Raw genomic sequence first — 27,670 nt, 5'->3', positions numbered from 1 at the left:
TTAATGTTGAATCAAAAGCTTGAAACCGTTTTAGATTAATAGCGAATAGTTACGAAGCAACGTAACAGATCTTACACGAGTAATTTAAGTAATGGAACCTAGATTAATAACCTGCTTCTATATATCACATACAATCTTTAATTAATTCCACACATATATTTATGATAAATTGTGCGTGAACATACAAAAAATACAAATCAAATAGTAATTGCAGATCTAAACTTTAACAATAAGCTAAAATATAATAAAAATTGTTTAACGTTTTTTCCTCAAGAATATGACACACAATTATGAGATACCATATTATAATACGAAATAACTGGTCATTATTGCTATTTCAAATATTTGCCTGGAATGGTTGTACCGTTACAACTGAACAATAAAATGATGGGACAAAGGGCGACGTGCTCAGATTATTTTAGACCAACAAGTTTGTTCAGTGCTGAATTTCAGCAAGCTGCTATTCCGCTTCCGTTATATTTTCATATCTTGAATATTGTCTAATATTTTTTCTCTTTGCCCCATTGTGGAAGACTTCACACATTTCCTATTTAAAAGTTTTTTTTTTTAAGACAATTCACACCAATTGACCGAGTCCCATGCTAAGCTGGTGAAGCTTGTGTTATGGATACTAGGCAACTGATATACATACATATTATAGATAGATAGACATATAAATACATATTTAAACACCCAAGACCTAAGCACAACACCAAATGCTCATCACATCGATGTTCGTCTCAGCCGGGGATCGAACCCGGGACCCATGGATTCTCAGCCAGGGGTACTAACCACTAGACCAATGAGTCGTCAAAAGTATCATTAGGTTAACATTTTATCATTTTGGATCCGTCGTAAAACGTCTTATATATTATATATGTATGTAGGTGTAGTTACTACCTAACTTAAGTTTTTATTGAGCCAATTCTATTAACTTATAGTCCCGTGTGCCTGGTTTTCATCTCAAGCGGTTACTGGACTGAAGTAAAACGTAACGACTTCCAATCTCATTTATTTATTTATATTATTGCAATGGCTTTTTACTGTAGATTTAAACATTGTTTTCTATATATTCAATAAAACAAGTGATACTCATGAACTACCACCTTAATAATTTATAAACGTCTTCGTGAGACTGCGAGTAAATCTATTGTTTAGTGGTTACAACTAATAATAATTCAGTAGCAGAAATATATACGGGGTTTTTCAAGTCAAGTAAAAAATCATTTATTCATATAGGTAACACAATTTATGAACGTCAAAAAAGAAATTTACATGAAATGCTTCTAATTTAATATTAACTGCCAGTTTTCAAATCAAGGGCGTAGTATGGAAGAGAAGAACTGATAATAAACTCTTTTTAATCGCCAAGTTTTTTGTTTTACACAACGTTTCTAAGGAGCTGCAACCATTTCACCATGTTCCACATGACATCTTAAGTAATAAATAATAATAAAATAAAATGAAAACAAAGATTTGTCCTCTATCAGCAGGAGGCAAGGTGAAATAGGAGCACGTACTTACATTCTCGTGGGAACAACACGCAAATACATAGTCGAAATAACTGACATCGCCGCAAACACGATTTCAAGTACGTTTTGACGTCACATTGGATCTATTTCTTTGATAATCAAATATAAAAAATTCTCGTGTCACAATGTTCGTTCCCATACTCCTCCGAAACGGCTCTACCGATTCTTATGAAACTTTTTATGCATATTCAGTTAGTCTGAGAATCGGCTACTATGTATCTTTTAAACCCCTAAATGTTAAGTGTGGTCCTTAAATTTTAATTTTAATTTTTTAGACAAGATTTATTGTTTTAATTTTTTTTATGAATTTTCACCCCTCTTCCCAACCGCTATTTTTTACTTGTTAATTAAAATCTTATAACTTGAACTCTCAGAGTTCATATAGAGAAAAATTCTCAGAAAACCCTAAAATTTTACATTCCAGAAAACCGAACAGTCTCTGGGGTAGCATAGCAAAATATTCCATGTTGATATGTACTAAAAAGATAGGCTAAGTAAAATCACATTAAGGAGAAACGTAGTTCTCGGGGGCAGCTAGTTTTCTTATATACGTAAGTTTATGGTAGGCGACTGGCACAAGTTGATCTACGAGTATATGTCTAAGACGTGCCGATTCCCTTTCGATGATTTTTTTCACCCTACGAGCAAGCAGAGTGAAACGTCAATTATTGCAAAGCCACTTTTCTCATCTCTCCTCTTAAGAGATATATAAAAGAGAAAACTGTTGTGAACTAATTAACTATTCTAGTAAATTTTAAATAGGATGGTATAATGTGCACCATTAGCACACTTAAAGTAGTATAAGTTTTGAAAGAGTCCACGATTTACATACTCAAAACTTTAGTAAGCACTACGTCAGGTAATTTTATGCGAAACCTCGGAACCCCTAACTCATAACACTTAAAATATTAGCGTTACTTTGACGAGATTTACTAGTAGGAAGTATATATATGTCCTCAGCGTAACATTTTTTTAGAATTTCACATTTCTTTAACTACCAGTGATTGTATTTATTTATCCACCCGTAGCACCTCGATGTACATCATTCCACAACTGAGCGTTTTTAAGGCAGTTTTTGCCCACCACTGTGGAACCTAGCGGCCTACTGAAGTATTCAAGAAAAGGGCGTACCTATTTTTAAAAGGCCGGCAACGCACTTCCGAGCCCTGTGAGAAATGAGAATGTGTTAATGAGCGCCCTTCGATAGTAATAAAATACTTTGTCCTCAGTTTTTGAGTCTAAATGTAACAAAAATAAATATGTTTCCCGTTTCCTTGCTATGTTTTATTTTTTCTTAGCAAATTTTAATTGCTTAAAAAGAAGAAAAAAACGATTTAAAAGTTCAGACGGTTTACGGTTGGGAACCGCACACTTATCCATTAAGCTAATATTACTCTATATATAAGAACTGAATAATAAAAATCAGTCCAAAACTTACATGGGTTTTGACCGCAGATTAAATTTGGTATTTTTTTAGTAACGTAGTAGCAGACACATCTCTTGATTTATGGGATTACGAAATGGGTTACGTCACGATGTTTGCTTTCACCGTACTAATAAGAAGTTTTAATTCTACTCAAAGGAAGGTCCGCTATGCACTGCTGTGATTTGAACGCTAGATCGAAGGATAGAGTGCCTGTTGGCGTCGAATACTGTTCTCGCCAAAACGTGTATAAAAGAAATTCAAATAATGTTCCAAATTTAAAAGTATACAGAATTTGTTTCTCATGTTTATCTTAGGTAAGATTAACTTCGTAAAAAAAGAAAAAATATGGACAAAAACCTTATCTCACCATTTCAGTGTAACAAAGGTTCTAAAAATACAGACGAATACATATTTTGTATCTTGGTGACAAAAATTTAAAAATACTGACACGGAAATTAAAACAACAAACAATAGCAAATTGTCCGTAAGAGGATGAACGTCGGATCCGCGTTATTTGTCCTAATGATGGGAACTTTCCGGAATTCTACCGACACTCACAATAAAAGAATATCTTTTCTCGAATCCCTCAAAAGGAGCTGTGTTTTTTTTTACTTTATCTCGAACTTTCTCCGTTGTTGAAATTCGTTACTTATTTTTATGAAATTTTTGTAGGTATTGCTTTTTTTATTTTGCGTTAAGCTCTGTAACCTTCAAAACGGGCTGAAAGATATATCCTAACACTCATGGTATCTTAGGATAGATTGCCAGATGGCGAAAAATTTGCCCACATCCCTTCAGGGCGAGTCCTCTTCTGGTCTCTTGCCAAAGTTGTCCAAGGGAATTTCTGTCATCCCTTTATTTCACCACTGCAGGGAGGATGATTCCCTGGCCCATACCGTTAAGGAGATGGCTTATCTTTTAGGCCGTCTCTTTTCGTCGACTTTGAAGGGAAGGTACCACCGACATTATTTCTGTGTAATATAACGATGCCATTCTTAACGAACATCTCCTGTATTATGTAAGGGTACAAATTTGCGCGTTTTCCCCGAAGTTTGGTGTGCGCAAGCAAGAGATGGTACTTTGCTCCGGGCCACCACTTGCAGCAAATTCGGAAATTTGACCCCATATGGAGTACTGTTCTTACCTCTGGGCGGGAGCTCCCAAATACCAGCTCCTTCCGTTTGACCGTATTCAACGATGAGCGATCCGAATCGTCGACGACCAGTCACTTTCCGTGCGGCTTGATCCCTTAGCGTTGCGTAGAGATGTGGAGTTTATCTGATTATTTTTCCGACCCAAATATCGGCCAATAGAATTGCACCATTCGACGTCACGTGGTACAACCTACATGGTATTATACTGATAATTTTTTGTGAAAATTTTCTCTGGTCGTTGCTTCAAGAAAAGTATTAAGTAGTTGTTTTATTCATTATGAAATTCTTATTTGTTAACTGTACATTTCGTCTCATGGTGCAATTCTATTGGCCGACATTTGGGTCGGAAAAATAATCCCCCGAATACCACACGAGCTTCAAAAGTATCGGGCATTTCCCTCAAGGTTCCCTGCAAACAAATATAGTCGTCATGACGACTATATTAATTGTTTGCAACGAACCTATCGGGAAATACCCGATAATTTTGAAGCTCTTGTGGTATTATAAGTGAATATTCTACTGCATTTATCATGGAGAGTGTTCAGAGGAGTTGCTCGGACTAATAACTGCAGCTTTTGTCATCGGACGTCAAGGCAGAATACCATCCGTATCACCTCGACATCCGTCGTTCCACAACTGGGCGTTTCTTAAGGTAGTCTTTTCCGAGCACCACTACTATGTGGAACCCCACTAAGCCCACTAAAGTATTTCCGAACCAATTCGACGTTTTCGACGGATCCTTCAAGAAAAGAGCGTACTACTATCTTCTTAAAAGGCTGGCAACGCACTCGCGAGCCTTCTGGCGATGTCAATGGGCGGCGGTATCACTTAACCTCAGATGAGCCTCCTGCCGTTTATCTTAAAAAATAAAATACGCAACATACGTATATTAGTTCTTACATTGTATGAGTAAATGTTGATTGTCAAAAAAATCCAATAGCGCAAAATTAGGATTCAATCACACACATTTAGGGTTGGAAATATCACGCTTAACCACTAAGCTAGGGGTGTTTATTAGCTTCTCGTTTACTGAATACAATTATTTTATGTGACAGGAACTAATTTAGAATTGAGAGCTTACCGCGGTCCGTGAAAGCCTGCAACCCCTATAGGTTTATAGGTGCGTTGCCGTCCTTTAAGGTTGTACGTAGAAAAGCGTAAATTCCTGGTTCGCGGTAAAAAAAAATTAAAAGCGCTCTGTCGTGGACACCAGACGTCAAGCTCAAACATGTGGAATAAACTATCAATAATGGAAATCTTTGGATATTAGGAAAATAGAACGATATTGTGTATCATTTTCATGAAAATATAAAATGCAAATATGTTATCATTGTTAAAATCAGTACGGCTGCCGACGTGTATCTGTAAAATTTTATTCACGGCATAAACGCTTTTATTTATAATACTGCTATGAAAGACACATTTTATTATTTAGAGGTATAGCCAGTAATTAATTAAACATTGACAGTGTAGTTAATAGATCCAATATGAAATTTATTTTACTAGCTAATTAATGTAATTATACATTAAATTTCGTAGCTGTGATGTTGGTGGACATTTTCCGCACTTATGCTTAGGTGTCCTAGAAAAGCGGTGCCGTTAACTAACGGCCGTCATTTTACGGTTGTTAATAACAGCCGTCTTTACTTTTTAACATAATGCAAAAAACAATCATTTTCGCTCGTCCAAGTCGCGTTTCCACTCATTGTATTAATTGAATATGGGCACCGCTACATCGATATTATAGACAACGTATGGGTGACGTCACCCAACGCTACATTACGGCCGTTAGATAACGGCACCACTTTTCTAGGAAACCTAAGCTTTAGACGCATAATTGGTCCGTTGAACGTAGTAGTAGCTGAGATGTACCGTTATTACATATTAACAATAAAAGATGTGTTTATTTTTGACACAAAAATGCAAGTCTGGCCTTATTTTGCCATTATAGAAATTATTGGTAGTTGATTAAGCCATGAACTCTATTTTATTTTTCTTATAATACATAATGTAGAGAGTTTATTGCCAGTTCTTCTCTTCCGTTCTACGCCCTTGATTTGAGAACTGACCGTTAATGTAAAATTAGAAGCATTTAATATATATTTCATTTTTGACGTTCATAAGTGTACTAGTACACCTATATGGATAAATGATTTTGATTTTAATTGTTGAGATCAAATAGGGCAGAGCATATCACGTATTATTCGGATACAATTTCCAACGAACAATAGGTATTAAAGTGGTTTCGTATTGAATATAAAACAAATGGATGCAGTATACTATGCGTTTTAGACGGGTTATGTATGTGAATCATAATTATATAAAGTGCTACAAGCGAAGAATTACCAGAGCGCGTTCCCATAATGAAAATACGGTTTTATCGAAAAAGCATTTTCTCAGTAAACATACATAGTATTGGAGATTTTAATGTATGCCCTTTAAGCTTTTCTAAGTAGCAAGTCTACAAGAATCGACTTTATATGAATGTCTACAATAATTTCGGCTACTATTATTATGCTTAGTTATTTTTTAATAATTCTGATTAATAACTAAGGTAAAATAGACGTGGACCGCATTTTACGCATTAGACATTGCAGTGTATTAATCTATGTATATCTATTTTTTTACAGTGTAAACAGTCTAGTTCCTTTAAAAGGAAGAACAAGACTATACTAAAAATAGGAAATAAATAGCGATGCTCATATTTCGTAACAACAACCAATTACCTTGCCTGAGACATCCCTTTGACTACTTGCTGAAGCTAATTTGCAATCCTAAGCTTATAGACTATACTATACTTCGGCTGCTATTGCCACCTGTATAATATGGCATCATTGTTTTAGCCTAATCAAGCATTTGTAGGGGCCCGTAGGTATTCTAGAACACGGAAATTGCGGAGGCGCAATTACCGTGATTGGTTTCCGTTAGATGTTTGACCAAACGGGGTAGTTATATACCGGTCTTGGAAATTATTGACAATTTGGGCGGGTCCTCGGGATACGGAAACAAAATTACGCATGTCGTGGAAACCGAAAATCGAAGGCGCCACGGGTGGTGCGTACACGCGACACGCATTACGTCACGTTTCGTCCGTTTATCTAATCACAAAATTACGATACATTGTCGTGGTCTTTCGTTTTATTAACGTTGTATTCACGACAACGCTTAGCCATGCCCTCGCCATACTAACAATTTACTTACGTATGATTTTTATTTACAGTTTGCAACCAATTTGCAAGAGGCGTCTTCTCCATGCTGGGCGCTGTCAACCCGGAATCATTTGATACACTTCACTCGTACACTAACACATTTCAAATACCATTCGTTACCCCATGGTTCCCCGAGAAGGTAAGCTCTGTTAAATGTTTCCTTAAATTTTATTGTATTTTACTTAGCAATTTGCATTTGTTGTAATTAAAGTGTCGCAACGTTTAGCGTGAGATTGCGGTGTTACATGTTAGAAGAGAGACCACCTATTTCAAATTATAACTTTAGTCACAATCTCGTATCGAGTTTGAAATGTTCATACTTAATATACAAACACCGACTGAAAGTAGATTGACGTTTTAGGCCATCTGTTAGTAGCGCCAGCAATTTTCCTGGAGTTGGTACTTATAATAGCACAAAAATTTATGACAAAATTGTTTCAAATAGTTTTTGCGCACCACAAATATAATATGTTTAAGTATTGTTATTTATTAACGATTCGTGCCGGTATTCACCTTATTATGAAACCTGTGACGGCAGCAAAAGAATTCTGCGAATTCTCCCATACAAAGTTTATAGTGCTCTGATGCAAAACTCGTTTCGAGAACATTGTCAGTTATTAAATTTCAATTGTTAATTTTACAAATTAAAAATAAAAACTTATATTTCTAACAAATCCTGCCTTGTTAATTAATGTGTCATTTATCATAAAAGGATTTAATAAATTGGTGCGGTTCTATGATATAATCTAATATATAAAATTCTCGTGTCACAATGTTCGTTCCCATACTCCTCCGAAACGGCTCAACCGATTCTTATGTAATTTTTTTATATTCAGTAACTCTGAGAATCGGACAACATCTATTTTTCATCCCCCTAAATGTTAAGGGTGGTCCCACTCCTAAATTTTAATTTTTTTTTAGACAAAACTTTTGTTTTTTTTAATTGATACAACATACAAAAATACATATAACCCTTAATTTTCACTCGTCTATGATCAACCCCTTATTTTTTATTATAGTAGATAGTTATTTTCATTAAACTATAAAAATGTTTCCTAGAAATAATATACATGGCCAAACGACGTTTGCCGGGTCAGCTAGTAATATATAGTAAACTGAGAATATTGTATTGAACTGGAACTAATGTTAGCTTTTTTTCAGGTTATTCCTCCATCATCCGGTTTAATTGACCATGCCGTGAGCATGCGGCCCGACTACCACAAAGCAATAATTGACATCATTATCCACTACGGATGGAAAGAAATTATATATGTGTACGACTCCCATGACGGTAAGTCTCTATGCCAACATTAACTCAAATATATATAAAATACTCGTGTCACAATGTTCGTTGCCAAACTCCTCCGAAAAGGCTCGACCGATCATTATAAAATTTAAAAATTCAGTAAATCTGAGAATCGGCAACTGTCTATCTTTCAAACCCGTAAGTGACCCCAAAAAAAAATTTGTTTCTTTTTTATGATACAGCATAAAAAAATACATACAACGCCTAATTTTCACCCCTCTACGATAAACCCCTATTTTTAATTATTGTAGATAGTAATTTTTATTGAACTAAAAAGATGTTACCTTGAAATAATATGGCAAAACAAATGATTGCCGGGGTCAGTTAGTAGATACCTTAAATATTTTAGCAAATTTACTTTGTTAGAAAAAAAAACAGCACGTTAAAAACGGCTAGTGGGCTATTTAGTCATACCACTGAAGCTTCAGAAATCCAACAATTACTGTCGGCATACAATTTTTTAACAATCTACCCGCATATATGAAACATATTAACTAACTCAAACTCAAAGTATCTTTATTCATATATTTATATGTAGGTAAACAAGTACACTTATGAATTGTCAGAAAGAAGTTAAATCAATTGTAAATTTACATTTACTACCAGTTCGCAAGTCAAGGGCGTAGAGCGGGTAAGAAGAACTGGCGAGAAACTTTCCGCCACTTTTTTAATCGCCAAGTATTTTCATACAAATTGTTTGAACTGGAGCAAATCAATCCCAAGGATTAGGATCATTTAAGTATTCCACAACTTTATAAAAAGCTTTATTGATTAATTTTCGTTTAACGAGGGCTTTGAATTTATTTAGTGATAATTCTCTAATTTCACTTGGGAGTTTGTTGTAAAAACGAATACAATTTCCATATAAGGAGTGGTTTATCTTTTGATCGTACATTCAAATTAGTTCTATTTCGCGTATTATACTGGTGAAAGTCACCATGTGTTTTAAAATCGTTTATATTTTTTGGATATACCAGATAGTGTCATAATATTTAATTCCGTACCGACTCCCTCGGAGATTCACAACAAATACCCCGAACAAACCGCTTCTGCAGCACAAATATGGATTGAACCTCTGCAGCAGCACCCCAGAGTAGAATACCGTACGACATAACGCTGTGAAAGTAGCTATGATACACAATTTTAGCCGTGTCCTTATCAGTAAACTGTCGGATTTTCTTTACTGCATATGCTGCAGAGCTCAGCCTATTCGAAAGAGTCTCTATGTGTGGGCCCCACTGGAGTTTACTATCTATTGTTATGCCTAAAAAAAACAGTTTTGTCAACAAAGTTTAGTTCACTGTCCTTAATTTTCAGGTCCCCTCCCTCCAACATTCAAAAATACATTAATTAACATAATATATTATTAGCACACGCTTATAATATTAAAATATGGCTATATTATTAACTATTACATAGTTGTTTATGATATGTATGATAATAATTAATAAATAATAATATCATTTTATATCTTCCTTGATGTAATTTGTTTAGTAAATTACGAGAAACTTGATATTTCTTGTATGTAAATTTGTATCGTATAAGGGACAATTATGTGTTTGTGGTGATAAAAATCTTATCTTTTTTAATAGGAATCCATAGTCCGTACATGAGTTTCGCGTTAGTTTAACCATTAATGCAGAGTTCGCAACATCTGATTTCAATAGCAAATTTTACTTTTTAAACTTATTAATTTTCCGCCCCTGTTAGTGGTAGCGTAATATAGCCTTCGATAAATGGAATATTTCATAAAATATTTTCCAATTCTAACCTGTAGTTTCCGGTTTAAACTCGTTCAAGCTTCAGCTTTATAAGATTATTATTCACTCTGTATTTATATTATAATTGAAATAAAACCTACACCAATTAACTAATTGGAAGGATCTCTGGTCTAGGATCCTAGTTAATTCATCTTACAATTTCCCTCTTAACCTAATTACTTAGACTTTATCTGTATTTATTTTACACTATTACTTCCATGTTAGAGCAGTTTTAGTTTAATAAGTTTAATGATTCTCAATGTGTTATTTATATGTGCGTGGAAAGCAGTTACCCCACCCCTACTTAAGTTAGCTTTAAATCTCGGAATGATACACGTCGTTTTTTACTACATTAACCCTAAGTAACATAGGCTATTTATTTAAAAATATATATTTAACTTTACCGGGCCCCTAGCTATATAAATAAAAAATTAAATTATTTTATTCTGTAATCGGTGTAAATAAAACTTAACGATTATCTCTGTGCAAACTTAAATGCGATTTTTGTATTCACTGAGGTTTTTATTTTAATATTAAAATAAAATGTATACTGTATAATGTTTCTCTTGAAAGGATAATGAAAAATATGACACAAAATTTATTGTTCCAGGTAAATATTTAAATAATCTGCTAATATTATTGATCCTATTCAATATGCAACATAAATTCATTAATAAATATATGTGCTAAACTGGACTACTTAAAACACTAAAAATTCAAAACAAACAATTTTTTTTTACAATATCTAATGTTCATAGTTTAACAACCAGCTTTAAAGTTTTATTAGCAATTTATGGCTCATCAAATGATAAATGAGCTGAAAAAAATGTATACAAACGAGAGTTAAGTTCGGTGAAATTGTTGTAGAGATGTTTAAGTATATGTTAAATGAATCACTTTGTTTGAAGCTTTGTGTCAACTAGCTTTAATCGTTTAAAAGCTTATAACTAAAATTAGGGGTAGTGGGGGTGCGACGTTAACAAAAAACTAACTTGGCTTATTTAAGGGTTCTTAAATCTAAATGACACTTCAATACAAGTGTATTCGACCTTTTTGGACATTATCGGAAACAAGAATGAAAACAATTTATGAGTGCGGGAAAAACTAAAAGGCTCATTTTGGCTTCGCGTATGCGATGATTGCTCTACGATAAACCCCTATTTTTAATTATTGTAGATAGTAATTTTTATTGAACTAAAAAGATGTTACCTTGAAATAATATGGCAAAACAAACGATTGCCGGGGTCAGTTAGTAGATACCTTAAATATTTTAGCAAATTTACTTTGTTAGAAAAAAAAACAGCACGTTAAAAACGGCTAGTGGGCTATTTAGTCATACCACTGAAGCTTCAGAAATCCAACAATTACTGTCGGCATAAAATTTTTTAACAATCTACCCGCATATATGAAACATATTAACTAACTCAAACTCAAAGTATCTTTATTCATATATTTATATGTAGGTAAACAAGTACACTTATGAATTGTCAGAAAGAAGTTAAATCAATTGTAAATTTACATTTACTACCAGTTCGCAAGTCAAGGGCGTAGAGCGGGTAAGAAGAACTGGCGAGAAACTTTCCGCCACTTTTTTAATCGCCAAGTATTTTCATACAAATTGTTTGAACTGGAGCAAATCAATCCCAAGGATTAGGATCATTTAAGTATTCCACAGTTTTATAAAAAGCTTTATTGATTAATTTTCGTTTAACGAGGGCTTTGAATTTATTTAGTGATAATTCTCTAATTTCACTTGGGAGTTTGTTGTAAAAACGAATACAATTTCCATATAAGGAGTGGTTTATCTTTTGATCGTACATTCAAATTAGTTCTATTTCGCGTATTATACTGGTGAAAGTCACCATGTGTTTTAAAATCGTTTATATTTTTTGGATATACCAGATAGTGTCATAATATTTAATTCCTTAAACTTATTCCGTACCGACTCCCTCGGAGATTCACAACAAATACCCCGAACAACCCGCTTCTGCAGCACAAATATGGATTGAACCTCTGCAGCAGCACCCCAGAGTAGAATACCGTACGACATAACGCTGTGAAAGTAGCTATGATACACAATTTTAGCCGTGTCCTTATCAGTAAACTGTCGGATTTTCTTTACTGCATATGCTGCAGAGCTCAGCCTATTCGAAAGAGTCTCTATGTGTGGGCCCCACTGGAGTTTACTATCTATTGTTATGCCTAAAAAAACAGTTTTGTCAACAAAGTTTAGTTCACTGTCCTTAATTTTCAGGTCCCCTCCCTCCAACATTCAAAAATACATTAATTAACATAATATATTATTAGCACACGCTTATAATATTAAAATATGGCTATATTATTAATTATTACATAGTTGTTTATGATATGTATGATAATAATTAATAAATAATAATATCATTTTATATCTTCCTTGATGTAATTTGTTTAGTAAATTACGAGAAACTTGATATTTCTTGTATGTAAATTTGTATCGTATAAGGGACAATTATGTGTTTGTGGTGATAAAAATCTTATCTTTTTTAATAGGAATCCATAGTCCGTACATGAGTTTCGCGTTAGTTTAACCATTAATGCAGAGTTCGCAACATCTGATTTCAATAGCAAATTTTACTTTTTAAACTTATTAATTTTCCGCCCCTGTTAGTGGTAGCGTAATATAGCCTGCGATAAATGGAATATTTCATAAAATATTTTCCAATTCTAACCTGTAGTTTCCGGTTTAAACTCGTTCAAGCTTCAGCTTTATAAGATTATTATTCACTCTGTATTTATATTATAATTGAAATAAAACCTACACCAATTAACTAATTGGAAGGATCTCTGGTCTAGGATCCTAGTTAATTCATCTTACAATTTCCCTCTTAACCTAATTACTTAGACTTTATCTGTATTTATTTTATACTATTACTTCCGTCTTAGAGCAGTTTTAGTTTAATAAGCGATTCTCAATTTATTATTTATATGTTGGTGAAAAGCAGTAAACCCTTATTAAGTTAGCTTTAAATCTCGGAATGATACACGTCGTTTTTTACTACATTAACCCTAAGTAAGATAGTCTATTTATTTAAAAATACATATTTAACTTTACCGGGCCCCTAGCTATATAAATAAAAAATAAAATTATTTTATTCTGTAATCGGTGTAAATAAAACTTAACGATTATCTCTGTGCAAACTTAAATGCGATTTTTGTATTCACTGAGGTTTTTATTTTAATATTAAAATAAAATGTATACTGTATAATGTTTCTCTTGAAAGGATAATGAAAAATATGACACAAAATTTATTGTTCCAGGTAAATATTTAAATAATCTGCTAATATTATTGATCCTATTCAATATGCAACATAAATTCATTAATAAATATATGTGCTAAACTGGACTACTTAAAACACTAAAAATTCAAAACAAACAATTTTTTTTTACAATATCTAATGTTCATAGTTTAACAACCAGCTTTAAAGTTTTATTAGCAATTTATGGCTCATCAAATGATAAATGAGCTGAAAAAAATGTATACAAACGAGAGTTAAGTTCGGTGAAATTGTTGTAGAGATGTTTAAGTATATGTTAAATGAATCACTTTGTTTGAAGCTTTGTGTCAACTAGCTTTAATCGTTTAAAAGCTTATAACTAAAATTAGGGGTAGTGGGGGTGCGACGTTAACAAAAAACTAACTTGGCTTATTTAAGGGTTCTTAAATCTAAATGACACTTCAATACAAGTGTATTCGACCTTTTTGGACATTATCGGAAACAAGAATGAAAACAATTTATGAGTGCGGGAAAAACTAAAAGGCTCATTTTGGCTTCGCGTATGCGATGATTGCTCTACGATAAACCCCTATTTTTAATTATTGTAGATAGTAATTTTTATTGAACTAAAAAGATGTTACCTTGAAATAATATGGCAAAACAAACGATTGCCGGGGTCAGTTAGTAGATACCTTAAATATTTTAGCAAATTTACTTTGTTAGAAAAAAAAACAGCACGTTAAAAACGGCTAGTGGGCTATTTAGTCATACCACTGAAGCTTCAGAAATCCAACAATTACTGTCGGCATAAAATTTTTTAACAATCTACCCGCATATATGAAACATATTAACTAACTCAAACTCAAAGTATCTTTATTCATATATTTATATGTAGGTAAACAAGTACACTTATGAATTGTCAGAAAGAAGTTAAATCAATTGTAAATTTACATTTACTACCAGTTCGCAAGTCAAGGGCGTAGAGCGGGTAAGAAGAACTGGCGAGAAACTTTCCGCCACTTTTTTAATCGCCAAGTATTTTCATACAAATTGTTTGAACTGGAGCAAATCAATCCCAAGGATTAGGATCATTTAAGTATTCCACAACTTTATAAAAAGCTTTATTGATTAATTTTCGTTTAACGAGGGCTTTGAATTTATTTAGTGATAATTCTCTAATTTCACTTGGGAGTTTGTTGTAAAAACGAATACAATTTCCATATAAGGAGTGGTTTATCTTTTGATCGTACATTCAAATTAGTTCTATTTCGCGTATTATACTGGTGAAAGTCACCATGTGTTTTAAAATCGTTTATATTTTTTGGATATACCAGATAGTGTCATAATATTTAATTCCTTAAACTTATTCCGTACCGACTCCCTCGGAGATTCACAACAAATACCCCGAACAACCCGCTTCTGCAGCACAAATATGGATTGAACCTCTGCAGCAGCACCCCAGAGTAGAATACCGTACGACATAACGCTGTGAAAGTAGCTATGATACACAATTTTAGCCGTGTCCTTATCAGTAAACTGTCGGATTTTCTTTACTGCATATGCTGCAGAGCTCAGCCTATTCGAAAGAGTCTCTATGTGTGGGCCCCACTGGAGTTTACTATCTATTGTTATGCCTAAAAAAACAGTTTTGTCAACAAAGTTTAGTTCACTGTCCTTAATTTTCAGGTCCCCTCCCTCCAACATTCAAAAATACATTAATTAACATAATATATTATTAGCACACGCTTATAATATTAAAATATGGCTATATTATTAATTATTACATAGTTGTTTATGATATGTATGATAATAATTAATAAATAATAATATCATTTTATATCTTCCTTGATGTAATTTGTTTAGTAAATTACGAGAAACTTGATATTTCTTGTATGTAAATTTGTATCGTATAAGGGACAATTATGTGTTTGTGGTGATAAAAATCTTATCTTTTTTAATAGGAATCCATAGTCCGTACATGAGTTTCGCGTTAGTTTAACCATTAATGCAGAGTTCGCAACATCTGATTTCAATAGCAAATTTTACTTTTTAAACTTATTAATTTTCCGCCCCTGTTAGTGGTAGCGTAATATAGCCTGCGATAAATGGAATATTTCATAAAATATTTTCCAATTCTAACCTGTAGTTTCCGGTTTAAACTCGTTCAAGCTTCAGCTTTATAAGATTATTATTCACTCTGTATTTATATTATAATTGAAATAAAACCTACACCAATTAACTAATTGGAAGGATCTCTGGTCTAGGATCCTAGTTAATTCATCTTACAATTTCCCTCTTAACCTAATTACTTAGACTTTATCTGTATTTATTTTATACTATTACTTCCGTCTTAGAGCAGTTTTAGTTTAATAAGCGATTCTCAATTTATTATTTATATGTTGGTGAAAAGCAGTAAACCCTTATTAAGTTAGCTTTAAATCTCGGAATGATACACGTCGTTTTTTACTACATTAACCCTAAGTAAGATAGTCTATTTATTTAAATATACATATTTAACTTTACCGGGCCCCTAGCTATATAAATAAAAAATAAAATTATTTTATTCTGTAATCGGTGTAAATAAAACTTAACGATTATCTCTGTGCAAACTTAAATGCGATTTTTGTATTCACTGAGGTTTTTATTTTAATATTAAAATAAAATGTATACTGTATAATGTTTCTCTTGAAAGGATAATGAAAAATATGACACAAAATTTATTGTTCCAGGTAAATATTTAAATAATCTGCTAATATTATTGATCCTATTCAATATGCAACATAAATTCATTAATAAATATATGTGCTAAACTGGACTACTTAAAACACTAAAAATTCAAAACAAACAATTTTTTTTTACAATATCTAATGTTCATAGTTTAACAACCAGCTTTAAAGTTTTATTAGCAATTTATGGCTCATCAAATGATAAATGAGCTGAAAAAAATGTATACAAACGAGAGTTAAGTTCGGTGAAATTGTTGTAGAGATGTTTAAGTATATGTTAAATGAATCACTTTGTTTGAAGCTTTGTGTCAACTAGCTTTAATCGTTTAAAAGCTTATAACTAAAATTAGGGGTAGTGGGGGTGCGACGTTAACAAAAAACTAACTTGGCTTATTTAAGGGTTCTTAAATCTAAATGACACTTCAATACAAGTGTATTCGACCTTTTTGGACATTATCGGAAACAAGAATGAAAACAATTTATGAGTGCGGGAAAAACTAAAAGGCTCATTTTGGCTTCGCGTATGCGATGATTGCTAACATTTGGTTTGCGCTTCTACTAATTTTTTATATACATTTAACTTAACTTATGTTTGGTTACATAACTCGAGTAAACGTTCATTCAGTTTAATGACATACTTATTACTGAGCGTTTTCTAAGCAAATTTTTGGCGCCCACCACAACTATTTGAAACCAGCTGCCCACTGAAGTGTTTCCGAACCAATTCGACTTAGGGTCCTTCAAGAAAAGAGTGTATCAATTCTTAAAATGCCGGCAACTCGCGAGCCCTCTGTCATTGAGTGTCCATGGGCGGCGGTATCACTTAACATCATACTATAAAAACATAGAAACATAAATATACATACTATAAAAAAATAAGATCACGAAACCCGACGTTAGACGTTATAAACCAATACTTGAATTAAATAGTGGAACATTACATTACGCAATTTTTGTTCTGCGTAGTAACAATGATTAATAATATAACTGGAATAATCCTTATCAGTTTGATCTCTCCTCGTCAAAATTACACTGACCGTGCCAACAATTGATTTAAGTTTGACAATACTTTCGGTATATGCATTTTCTTAGACATTTTTGCAAGTGTTGTGTTCCCTTGCGTTACATTTTCTATAGAAAACTTAGGAAACGCTGTGCTGTATTTGGAACTCATACAAATTTCAAAATCCATAGTTAGCATTTCAAACAAAGCTTCAATTACTGTAAACAATGAGCCCGAATTCAACCACGTTAAATAAACATTTTGAAAATGGAACGTGCGAAGTTGTTTATATACGCTATTTATCTATGCTGATTTCTTCTCTCTTGTTTAATAAAACATTGTGTAATAGTGGCTTTGACTCACAGCCTTAAGGCTGTGAGTCAAAGCCACTTAAACCCTTAAGGTTGTTCGAATAAAAATAGAAAATGCAATGGAATTTTCTTTATATGCATAATTCACACATCCAATAGTGATGGCAAACAGAGAAAAGCGTCGCAAACCCACAGACCAACGGCATGTGTCAGACGAAGAAAGCTGATCCTTGTCTATAAAAATCATCAAAGAAACGGATGTAATCTGAGCCCCATCACCACATGATTATATTATTACAACACGAGTTTTAATTATATAATTGATTATTGATATATATTTTAAATAGATATATTGATTACTAGCTGGCCTGGCGAACATCGTACCGCCTAACAGTCGATTCTTTATTTTTTTTTAATACTTATTCTGCTATTCGGGACACCGGTCTAGCTAGTAAGATAAATAAAAGAAAGTTGATAATACAACAAATACCTTTAAATATTAAGTTCAAATTGCCTTTAAATATTATTACGAATATTTTGTATGGGGATATAGAAAAGTGTTGTTTTTAGACTTTTTCACTCAATTTTTTTTAATTTTTCTCTGTGTAAGAACCATCCTCGTACTTCAAGGAATATTATAAAAAAAGAATCAGACAAATCGGTCAAGCCGTTTTCATGTTAAGTCGTGACAACGGAAAACGGGTTTCATTTTTATATAATATATAGATATTTTATATGACAGTTCCTCGTTATGTTCTCCTACTGGAAAAATGAACTCACGAAAGAAAGAAAAACCATTTCTGCAAAGCCGTTTATACTCAAGACCTAAAGTTGATGATTGCTAGCCCTAGCTATAACAACTAGTAATCGTCTAGTTGGAAAGAGATGTTCTATGAAATAATGTCATTACTATACGATCAGATGTGGTATTTGAATAGTTTTTCACTTACTACATTTAGCACTTGCTTGAATAATACCTCGTATAAGTAAATACAATATAGTACATACCCGTACATAGGTACGTAGGTACATAGACACGTATAGGTACGTACATAGGTAGGTAGGCGTGCTTACTACAGCATGACAGTTTTTAATAGAGAAATTATTTGACCATGTCGTAATTCCATTACACTGAGTCCACTGGCTAAACGATTAAGTACGAGGTACGAATAGTATCGAGAAGAGTCTTTTAAGGTTTTGATCATAAATAATATTATTTCGATTGTATTAGCTTAGCGCTTCCTGTACATGCCACAGGGGGCTGATCACCTCCTTGAATAGTGATTAATTAGGGAGACGCCAAAAAAATAAACTACCCCGTACCCCAGATGTATTCCGGTGTTATAATCTCGCAGATCCATTTTATGCAACAATTTTTTTTCTGTTCATAAACGCATACCGTGGTTTTAGGGTATTACCCTAGTTATGTAATATAACGTTAGGTAAGTTATACACACACACATATAAACGTATATATTTATATAAATAATAAAAAGCGCAAACAAAATGTTAACAATCATTACACTTGTAGCCAATAAATTATAAAACATCAGTTTTGGTAGTGATAAATGAGCTCTTTAGTTTTTCATACATTTATTAATTGTAATACATTCTCAAGAATGTACAATAAGGTTGACATCACTTATATTCTTTATAGGTAACATATGGGTCACTTAGTTTTGAGAACCCATAAATAAGTCAAGTACCTAATAATAATTTTATGTTATAAGCTTTTGTTTTAAACGATTAACTTTAATTTAGCTTCAAACAAAGAGTTTCATTTATTTGAATATCCCTCCAACAAGGTAACAACCGCCACCAAACACAATTTAATATCGGGACTTACTGATAAATATGATAATGACATATAGGAAGATTTTAGTCTAGCTATTGAACTCGACAAATAAAAACGTGCTCATCTCTATTAAGCGTAATATAAATGGCTGTTACGACAAAATAAATAAAACATTGTGATAGAAAAACGCTGAATAGTACCTCCAACATCGCAAAGCCCGATCCTTACCGACTTTTCTTTTGTAGAACTTGCCTGTTTGCTTTTGACATTTATCGCTTTCATATTTTCCGGTAGGTACACTTAGAAAGTGTAACGAGAAGTAACATTATGATATTAGCTGAAGTATTGAAGAGTTTAAAGTTATCTGAAAACGAGATTGTTTTTAGCATAATATTAATAAGGTTGTCAAAGTATATATACGCGAAAAAATGCAGCAAAATTAAATAAAATAATATCTAAAAAGTATCTAAGATTAAACCAAATTGTAATCTATGTCAATATTATTCGAATATGATTCGAGAAGTTGGGACAAAAACTTAAAAAAACGTCATCAAAATATCTCTTGAAACTTGACTACTTTATTTACAATTAAAGGTACCTAATTCGGTGTATAAAACCTCATGTACTTCTTGATGTTACGTATCATATCAGAGTATAATGATGTTGGCATTGTTGTAAGGGAAATAGATATTTTATATAAGGGCCATTAAATAAATTTTTAAGTCTATTTTGTAATCAAATTAGTACAAACAATTTGATCTTTCACGTGTAGTTTGATGGTTTAAATAAAACACAGTCAAAAAAGATACAAAAATGGTTACAAAAGTTCAGTGACAGAATTAAAATTTGTGTAATATTTTTTAGTTATAATGTTAATTAAAAGTTAAATATATTTGTTAAATTATAAAGTATTGAACAATATAGAACACATATTCTGCGAATAATCTGCATTTGAATCAATTAACAATAAACACTTAAATTAAGGAAGACTTTGGTCTCTTTGTAATAAAGTAAAGAAGATTATTTTTTAAACATTAATGAAATTAAAATTTATAACACTTATAAATAGATTTGTTTATAAGTGGTAATAAGATTAGATAAAAAATTAAACTTATTTGCAACTGAACACAACCATTAGTTCATTCGGCACACTAAAAGCAAACGTGGCTCTTTAAAAATTATTTTTAACAATGAAATGTCGAGAATCCACATTTGCGATTTTTTTTAAAGTTGAAGGATATATATTATTAATTTAAAAAAAATTATCACATAGTGTAACTATTGGATACATTGTACATTATATACAATATATGTACCGATATAATAAGTCCATTGAATATTAGTATTCTCGATAGATTCGACTCTGACCATACTAAAACCATTACTAACAATCTAAGAACAATCTGTTTGATTAAAAGTCTTCCTATAACTCAATACTTTTTATATCTGACTTGCGGACCAGACAGACGTTGCATGATGTGTCAAGCGATTAGCATATTAAACAAAGTATGATAGTACCGACTGCAGCGCCATCTGTTGGGCTGATTTGTGAATCTAAACCATCCAGGGCGTCACCCAAACGCATAAAAAAAAGTCGATTAAAACTTTAAAGTTCTATATTTTATTACACTGTTTTGTTAAAAGACTGCTAATTACAATGTCGTCAATATAATGGAGTCTTAAAAAATAACAGGATAAAACATAATTTTTCTTACAATAAGCCATTTTTGCGTAAACAAAATTAATTAATTAAACAAATTAAGCTTGACTAAGTAATTCCATTATTTTAGTTTATTTATATGTATATACTGTAAACGTTGTTTTTTGATAAACTTCATATTGTGTACAATTTATATGGAGCTGGAAAATCTGACAACATCTTTTCATTAAAAGGGAGTAAAATAAAATAAAAACTTGAGAGACGCATTCTGTCAATGTTATGTCAAACACCATAAGGTTACATCAAAAAAGTTTGAATTGTGTGGTGGTTAAGTATTCTTAAATTTTATAATTTTCCGCGCAATTTTCTTATTTTTTTCTTTCATAAGAAACTACTCCTGACAATAACAAATACAAAAAAAAAATATTGGTTGTTTGTAAAGTAGGTTTACGATCGAGATGTTTACGTGATAACGTCTTATTGGTGATATAAGTTTTTGGGAAGTAAGGAATTAATGAAGATAACAATTTTTTCAAATTTTAAATTACATCTATCGTTTTATTCACACTTTTGATGATAAATTTCGGGTGTAAAATGACAAGTTTACTTATTCGACTATGATATACATTTTTCTTCATACATTCACGGAATGACTGGCAGCGCTCGAGATGAGACGGGAGATCGGTCCGTCTCTCTCTCGTTATACCTGCGATCGCGCTCGTGAGGTTTTGGTGTGACACAAGTTTCTGAACATGTCACCCGACTAAAACGATTTTAAAGACGTTATCACGTCAAAACGAATAATCGGTCCAGCCATTCACGTGAACGTGACCAGGGTAAATAGGGATTCATTTTTATAAATATAGATTATTGATATAGTGAGACCAAGTTATAACCTAATCTATCGGAGACACCAAGATAATCCTTCAATTGGTAATCAACACAAATGTCATTTTACTTAACTTTTTAATCCTTTACTAATAATAAAACACGACATTAACGATTCATACATCTATAATATAAAAATGAATCGCAAAATATTCCTTGAAGTACGAGGATGGTTCTTACGGAGAGCAAATTAAAAAAAAATGAGTGAAAAAGTTCTAAAAACAACACTTTTCTATATTCCCATACAAAATATTCGCAATAATACTTAAAAGTCAATTTGAACTTTAATATCATATCATAAAGTTCAAGTGTTAGTTGAGGGGTTCCGAGAAGATACATTTTTATATATTTTTTGACATAATGTATTTGTTGTCTTATCAACTTTCTTGTTTTTATCTCACTAGCTAGACCGGTGTCCCGAATAGCAGAATAAGTACTTTAAAAAAATAAACAATCAACTGTTAGGCGGTATGATGTTCGCCAGGCCAGCTAGTTACTAATAAAACTTAGTTACTATAAAAGTAAAAACTTTAAACGTAAGAGTAATAAGGCGCCTACGATTTCGTTACACGTACGCAAGAATATACACATTGTCAAAGGCGGCGGAATATCGACTGAAACTGAAGTCAATTTAAAAGTTGAGCGGGGAGAGAGACGTGCCTATTTATATCTAGCACTCAGGGAGGTTCGGATCGCACCAGTGCTGCTTACACGCCTACTAGGTCTAGTTTCAGTCTGGATGAAGTATGGTTTATTCATACTAAAGTCCTACTATACTACTATAGGAACTAAAGTCTTCGGCTCGTGACTTCGCGCATTAAGTAAGATTGCTATTGCGTGACCAACTTATTTGTCGGATAATGACAATTTTGTACCTTATAGAAATTATTTAATCCGTGATGTATTTATCGTTGCATGTTATCTGATATCGATATACCGTATAAATAGAACAATAAATCTACAAATCGGAAGCATTTTAGATGAATGTCAAATGTACAAAAATATAAAACTATAAAAATAAATAAATAATGATCAATCCATAAGCTCTTAACCTATACTTTCACGACTGTATAAAGTCAAAATAAAAAATCTGATGTTACTATGAAGTTCTATTATCATTAGCGTACGTACTTTAGGTAATATCAGGACTCTTTGTGTATGCATTCCCTAGAATTTAAATAAATATTAAAGTTACAACCGAAATTGGGATTTTAATTGGAAATAGCAAAAACTGTTTCATTTCGTTTCAGGTTTTTCCAATATAAAAATCATTTACAAAGGCAAATGAGTACAAAATTTAATATGCACATAGCAAATATTAGGAATAGTCATGAAAATTTATTTCCCCTAACAAACAATGACCACAATGTAATAGCTTTTTCTGAACGATGAATACATCCGATAAAGCAAACACTTTGGCGTAAAATTGAATCGACATCAATCAACGGACGCGGGTATTTGAAATTGGCCCAGCAAATCACGATAGTTTTTCACAAGTCCTCTTCTGGTTATTATCGCTTAAACTGGTAATAATTTCTTATTACAACGTTGATTGTTTGCCAATATAAACGATAAAACAATTAGTAAATATTCCGTATCGCGGCACCAGCGATTTTGAGGCTGATGTTTCTTTTATGACTTCGTCATGAGTTCTCAGCACCATAACTAGTGTGGTTCTGATGGCGCATGATCTTTTTTGCAAAAAAAAAATAAAAAAGTGAGAGCAACCCACTATCCACGTGGTCTTGTCTGCCTTACCCCTAGAGTGTATATAAAAAATCGGAGGCGCGGAGGAAGAGCAGCCCCCACCCGCTGTAACAAAGCTCAGGCATAAATAAAATGCCTTTGCTTTGGTACGCAAGGCCGGAGGGGCTGCATTTCCCGTAGCGCCGGAGCTGTCCAAAAAACCTATTGTTAATATTGTTCGGTTAGGTTAGGTTAGTATCTGAATATTTTTTTAAAATAAATTGAACTTTTTTGATGTTTACAGATCATTTTTTATTTATTTATTTATTTATTTGTTCCATATAATTATTCTATCTTTACAGCAATTACTAATTCGATAGAACGACACAATATTTTACCCACACCAATTAACCTAAATACAAAACATTAACAGAAATATATTTATGTACCTAAATCTTATAACTAATAATATAGGAAGCAACTCTTGTGAACTCAGCCAGTGTGCAAACAAATAAGTCTACCTTAATAGAAATCTTATTTAATATGTATAATAATCATAACGCGACTGTAAAAAAAAATCAAACTCGCGATACCGAATATTTACCAAACAATTCCAGGACCGATTTGGCGATGATAATAAATACCAAACTTACTTACTTAGTGAAGCTGGTAACCTATCAAGATGATCTCCAGTGTACAACTAAATATGATTATTAGTCTTTGGAGTAGATCGAGCAAACTCAAGGCAAGCAGGCCAGCTTTAAATGCTAGTCCTAGTTGAATTGTAGTTTATTGTATAGTGCCGGCGATAGCGAACTAGTACCATAATAGCCGAGGAAAGGCTGTATTATGGTCACTGCTATCACAAGCGGTCACCTACTCTATCTAAGGCCTTAGAGGCAAGTAAAGCATACTCGTACTATCCGGGTGTGGGTGCGTTTTATATTCCTTTCCGATGTAGACACCTAAACTCATTTAACTCACTGTTTAGCTTTAACTACAAAAATAAAAACTCCAAGTCCTATCCAGAAAATAATCCGATGTATATGTAGTTTTTTCAGCAAAAAAGGCTAGAACTACATTTGATCAGTTTTAAACAAATATTGTAACATAGCGAATACTCGGTATTCGCTGCAAATCCTGGGTGTTACGCTTTGTAGATAAAGTAAATATGGTTATAAAACATTTCGTCATTGAATATTTTTTTTATAAAACATTTAGTTAATGAATAACTTTTGGCAGGTCTATTGCGCTTGCAACAACTGTATCAATCTATGGAGCCAGGGCGAGCCAAATTCAAGATAACTCTGGTGAAGCGCGTTAACAACGCAGCAGAAGCCATAGAACTCCTCTTAGGGGTGGAAGAAAATGACAGGTGGAGCAGTAAGCGAATACTTCTGGACTGCAATGCAAAAAATACAAAGAGCATCCTTGTGGAACACGTGAGAAAGGTGGAACTGGGACGTAGAACGTACCATTACTTGCTCACTGGTTTGGTAAGTTATTATGGGCCTAACACGGTCTTCTAGTAAAGTTAGTAGATTATGCGTCCCACAAAACCCTCCCTCATTTGTCCACAAAAAAAAGAAAAAACCATCTTCATGTATCAAGTGGACAAATTTTCAGTAACCAGTTTCTTAGTATAAATTTCACGACTTACAAATAACACTAATCATTATTACTTATTTCTTCTACTTGCCGATTATCGGAAATGGTTTAAATATAGTCACAATATTTGGTACTAAAACTCTATAAATTCTTTTGATAATGCTAGGAATTAATATATTTTTCATATTAGTTATTGAATTTAGCTTAGATATTGACCCAAGCTACGGGTATTGAAATATTCAAACCGGGTTTTGTCAGTTAATTAACATGGCACTTCCTAGCTAGCGGGTTTTGTTAGCTAATAACTAATTATTAAGTCAATAATTGAACTGGAAGTTACGTGGTAAGGTTGGTTGCAAAAAGCCGTAATTGTGTATGTCAGAAGGTTTGCTAAACTATAGTGACTTAGTGGTGAAAACTTTGTTTGCCTCTTCCGCGTCTTGAGAGTAAATTGCTTTGAAAATGCTTATTATTCATCAGTGTATTTCTAATTACAAAGTATAAACTAAATTAAACTTCGTCGAGACAATAAGATAAATGAGCGTCGAATGCGCTTACATTTAAGTCCAGTCACGTCCTAGCTGTTAATTACTTAGTTTTTAAATTTTATAAAAAAAATATATCATGAAAATTTCAAACTATATTCGACTATAAATAAAAGTTATATGTATTCAAACTAAAATAATTATATTAAAAATTCAAAAGTTTTATTTTTAAATAACATGCTCGATATTTATCATAATATACAAAATGAATGTACTGATTAATGCACAGTCTAATGTTATTTCATCATTAATATGTGGCTTTTAAAGAAAAACGCTTTTTACCGGATTAAAGTTATGTATTATTATAAATTTACAAATATTTGACATAATTTTAAATTTATCCGACGTTTCGCGTGCTTTACAGCGTGCGTGGTCACGGTGACTGAAGACAAAAGATGTTGAATGTCAAAAAGTATCACAGCTGCAGAGAAAGTTGCATTATCTGTATTTATTTCCCCGGAGTTGGTATCGACTAAAAGATTGTTTTTCTTTTTGAGATTTTAATTTGGATATTATTGGATCCCAGGTGTTTGACAATTTTAGGCCGTCTTCTCTATTGAAATTGGGGTGTTTTTTGATTTCAATGGCTTCGCGTACCAATCTTGGGAAGAATTTATAATAATACATAACTTTAATACGGTAAAAAGCGTTTTTCTTTAAATGTGTAAGGGTTATGTTAATCAAAGACAATACTAAAATGTGGCTGTTAAAAAAAATAGACGAGGACTTGTGTATTGCGTTTAATAAAAGTATATCTTTAAGACGGAATTTAAAACCCTTTCTCCCTCAATATGGAAAGCGAGAAAACATCGTATTGAGGAACAGCTAGACCTTATTTGTTTTTAAATGGTTTTCTATTTATTATAAAGAATGCAATGTAAGTCAAGTAAGGTCGTATGTCCAAACGGTTATACCGACACCTTCAGTTATAAGAGGTTGTGGTGTATTACCCAGTGAGCAATTACTAACGGGGGCAATAGGCAACAGAGTGCCCCACTTAATAAATATAGAACGTAATAAAATAAATCCACATAACAAAGAATATTGTGATATTTCCACTTTTATACCTTAAATGAACCTTTAAATAATTTTAATTTACCTGTAATGATAACCTACTCTTATTCAAACGATACTTTAATCATTTTTTAAGTTTTAAATACATTCAAGTATCAACAAGCTCGTGAACTTACGCTTCTACTCAGAGACTGCGGAGACACTGCGTTGCACTTTTATCGGTGCGTCTTTTACATATAAACGAGGTCGGGGCGGCATACTATATATTAATATCATAGAGAAAATTTAAGGCATTCTCATTAACAGGTTATGGACGATCGATGGGAGAATGAGGTTACGGAATATGGCGCTCTGAATATAACCGGATTCCGCGTCGTGGATCACGGACGGAGGGTTGTGAAGGAGTTCATTGAGGGTTTGAAGAGGATGGATCCACGCTTCAAGGGGACTATATCAGTATGTTTAATTATTAATTTGTATAGAAAAGGCCAATGGCAGACACATCTTTGCGTTTCATTGCTCAATTTTCTTTTAAGGCCAGTGAAAGGCTATGTCCGTTTCCTTTTATAATAACTAACTAGATTAACGCTTGTATGTTAATAAAACTGTATATTTAAAGAAATTTATCCGTAACGTCGGATAAATTTAAATTATGTTAAATAATTGTAAATTTATAAATACATAACTTTAATCAGGTTAAAAAGTTTTTTCTTTAAATGTGTAAAGGTTATGTCAATCCTATAAAACTGTATATTCAGGGTTTAAAATCAGATACTCTAGACTGACAATGTT

General features: G+C 32.6%; 1 protein-coding gene across 1 annotated transcript in view; it reads left to right on the top strand.

Annotated features, from left to right (window-relative positions):
- Positions 1-27,670, top strand: part of LOC125062663 (glutamate receptor 1-like) — a 61,692-nt gene that overhangs the window by 8,525 nt on the left and 25,497 nt on the right. Inside the window, exons 3-6 of the mRNA XM_047668715.1 lie at positions 7,333-7,460; positions 8,483-8,612; positions 24,954-25,207; positions 27,185-27,334. Of these exons, the coding sequence (XP_047524671.1) occupies positions 7,333-7,460; positions 8,483-8,612; positions 24,954-25,207; positions 27,185-27,334 (662 nt within the window). The remainder of the gene's footprint in view (positions 1-7,332; positions 7,461-8,482; positions 8,613-24,953; positions 25,208-27,184; positions 27,335-27,670) is intronic.

This window comes from Pieris napi, chromosome Z, assembly GCF_905475465.1.
Source record: "Pieris napi chromosome Z, ilPieNapi1.2, whole genome shotgun sequence".
NCBI classification, from domain to species: Eukaryota; Metazoa; Arthropoda; class Insecta; order Lepidoptera; family Pieridae; genus Pieris; species Pieris napi.
The sequence above is the reverse complement of the archived record's forward strand: the minus strand, read 5'-3'. Positions and strand labels throughout refer to the sequence as shown.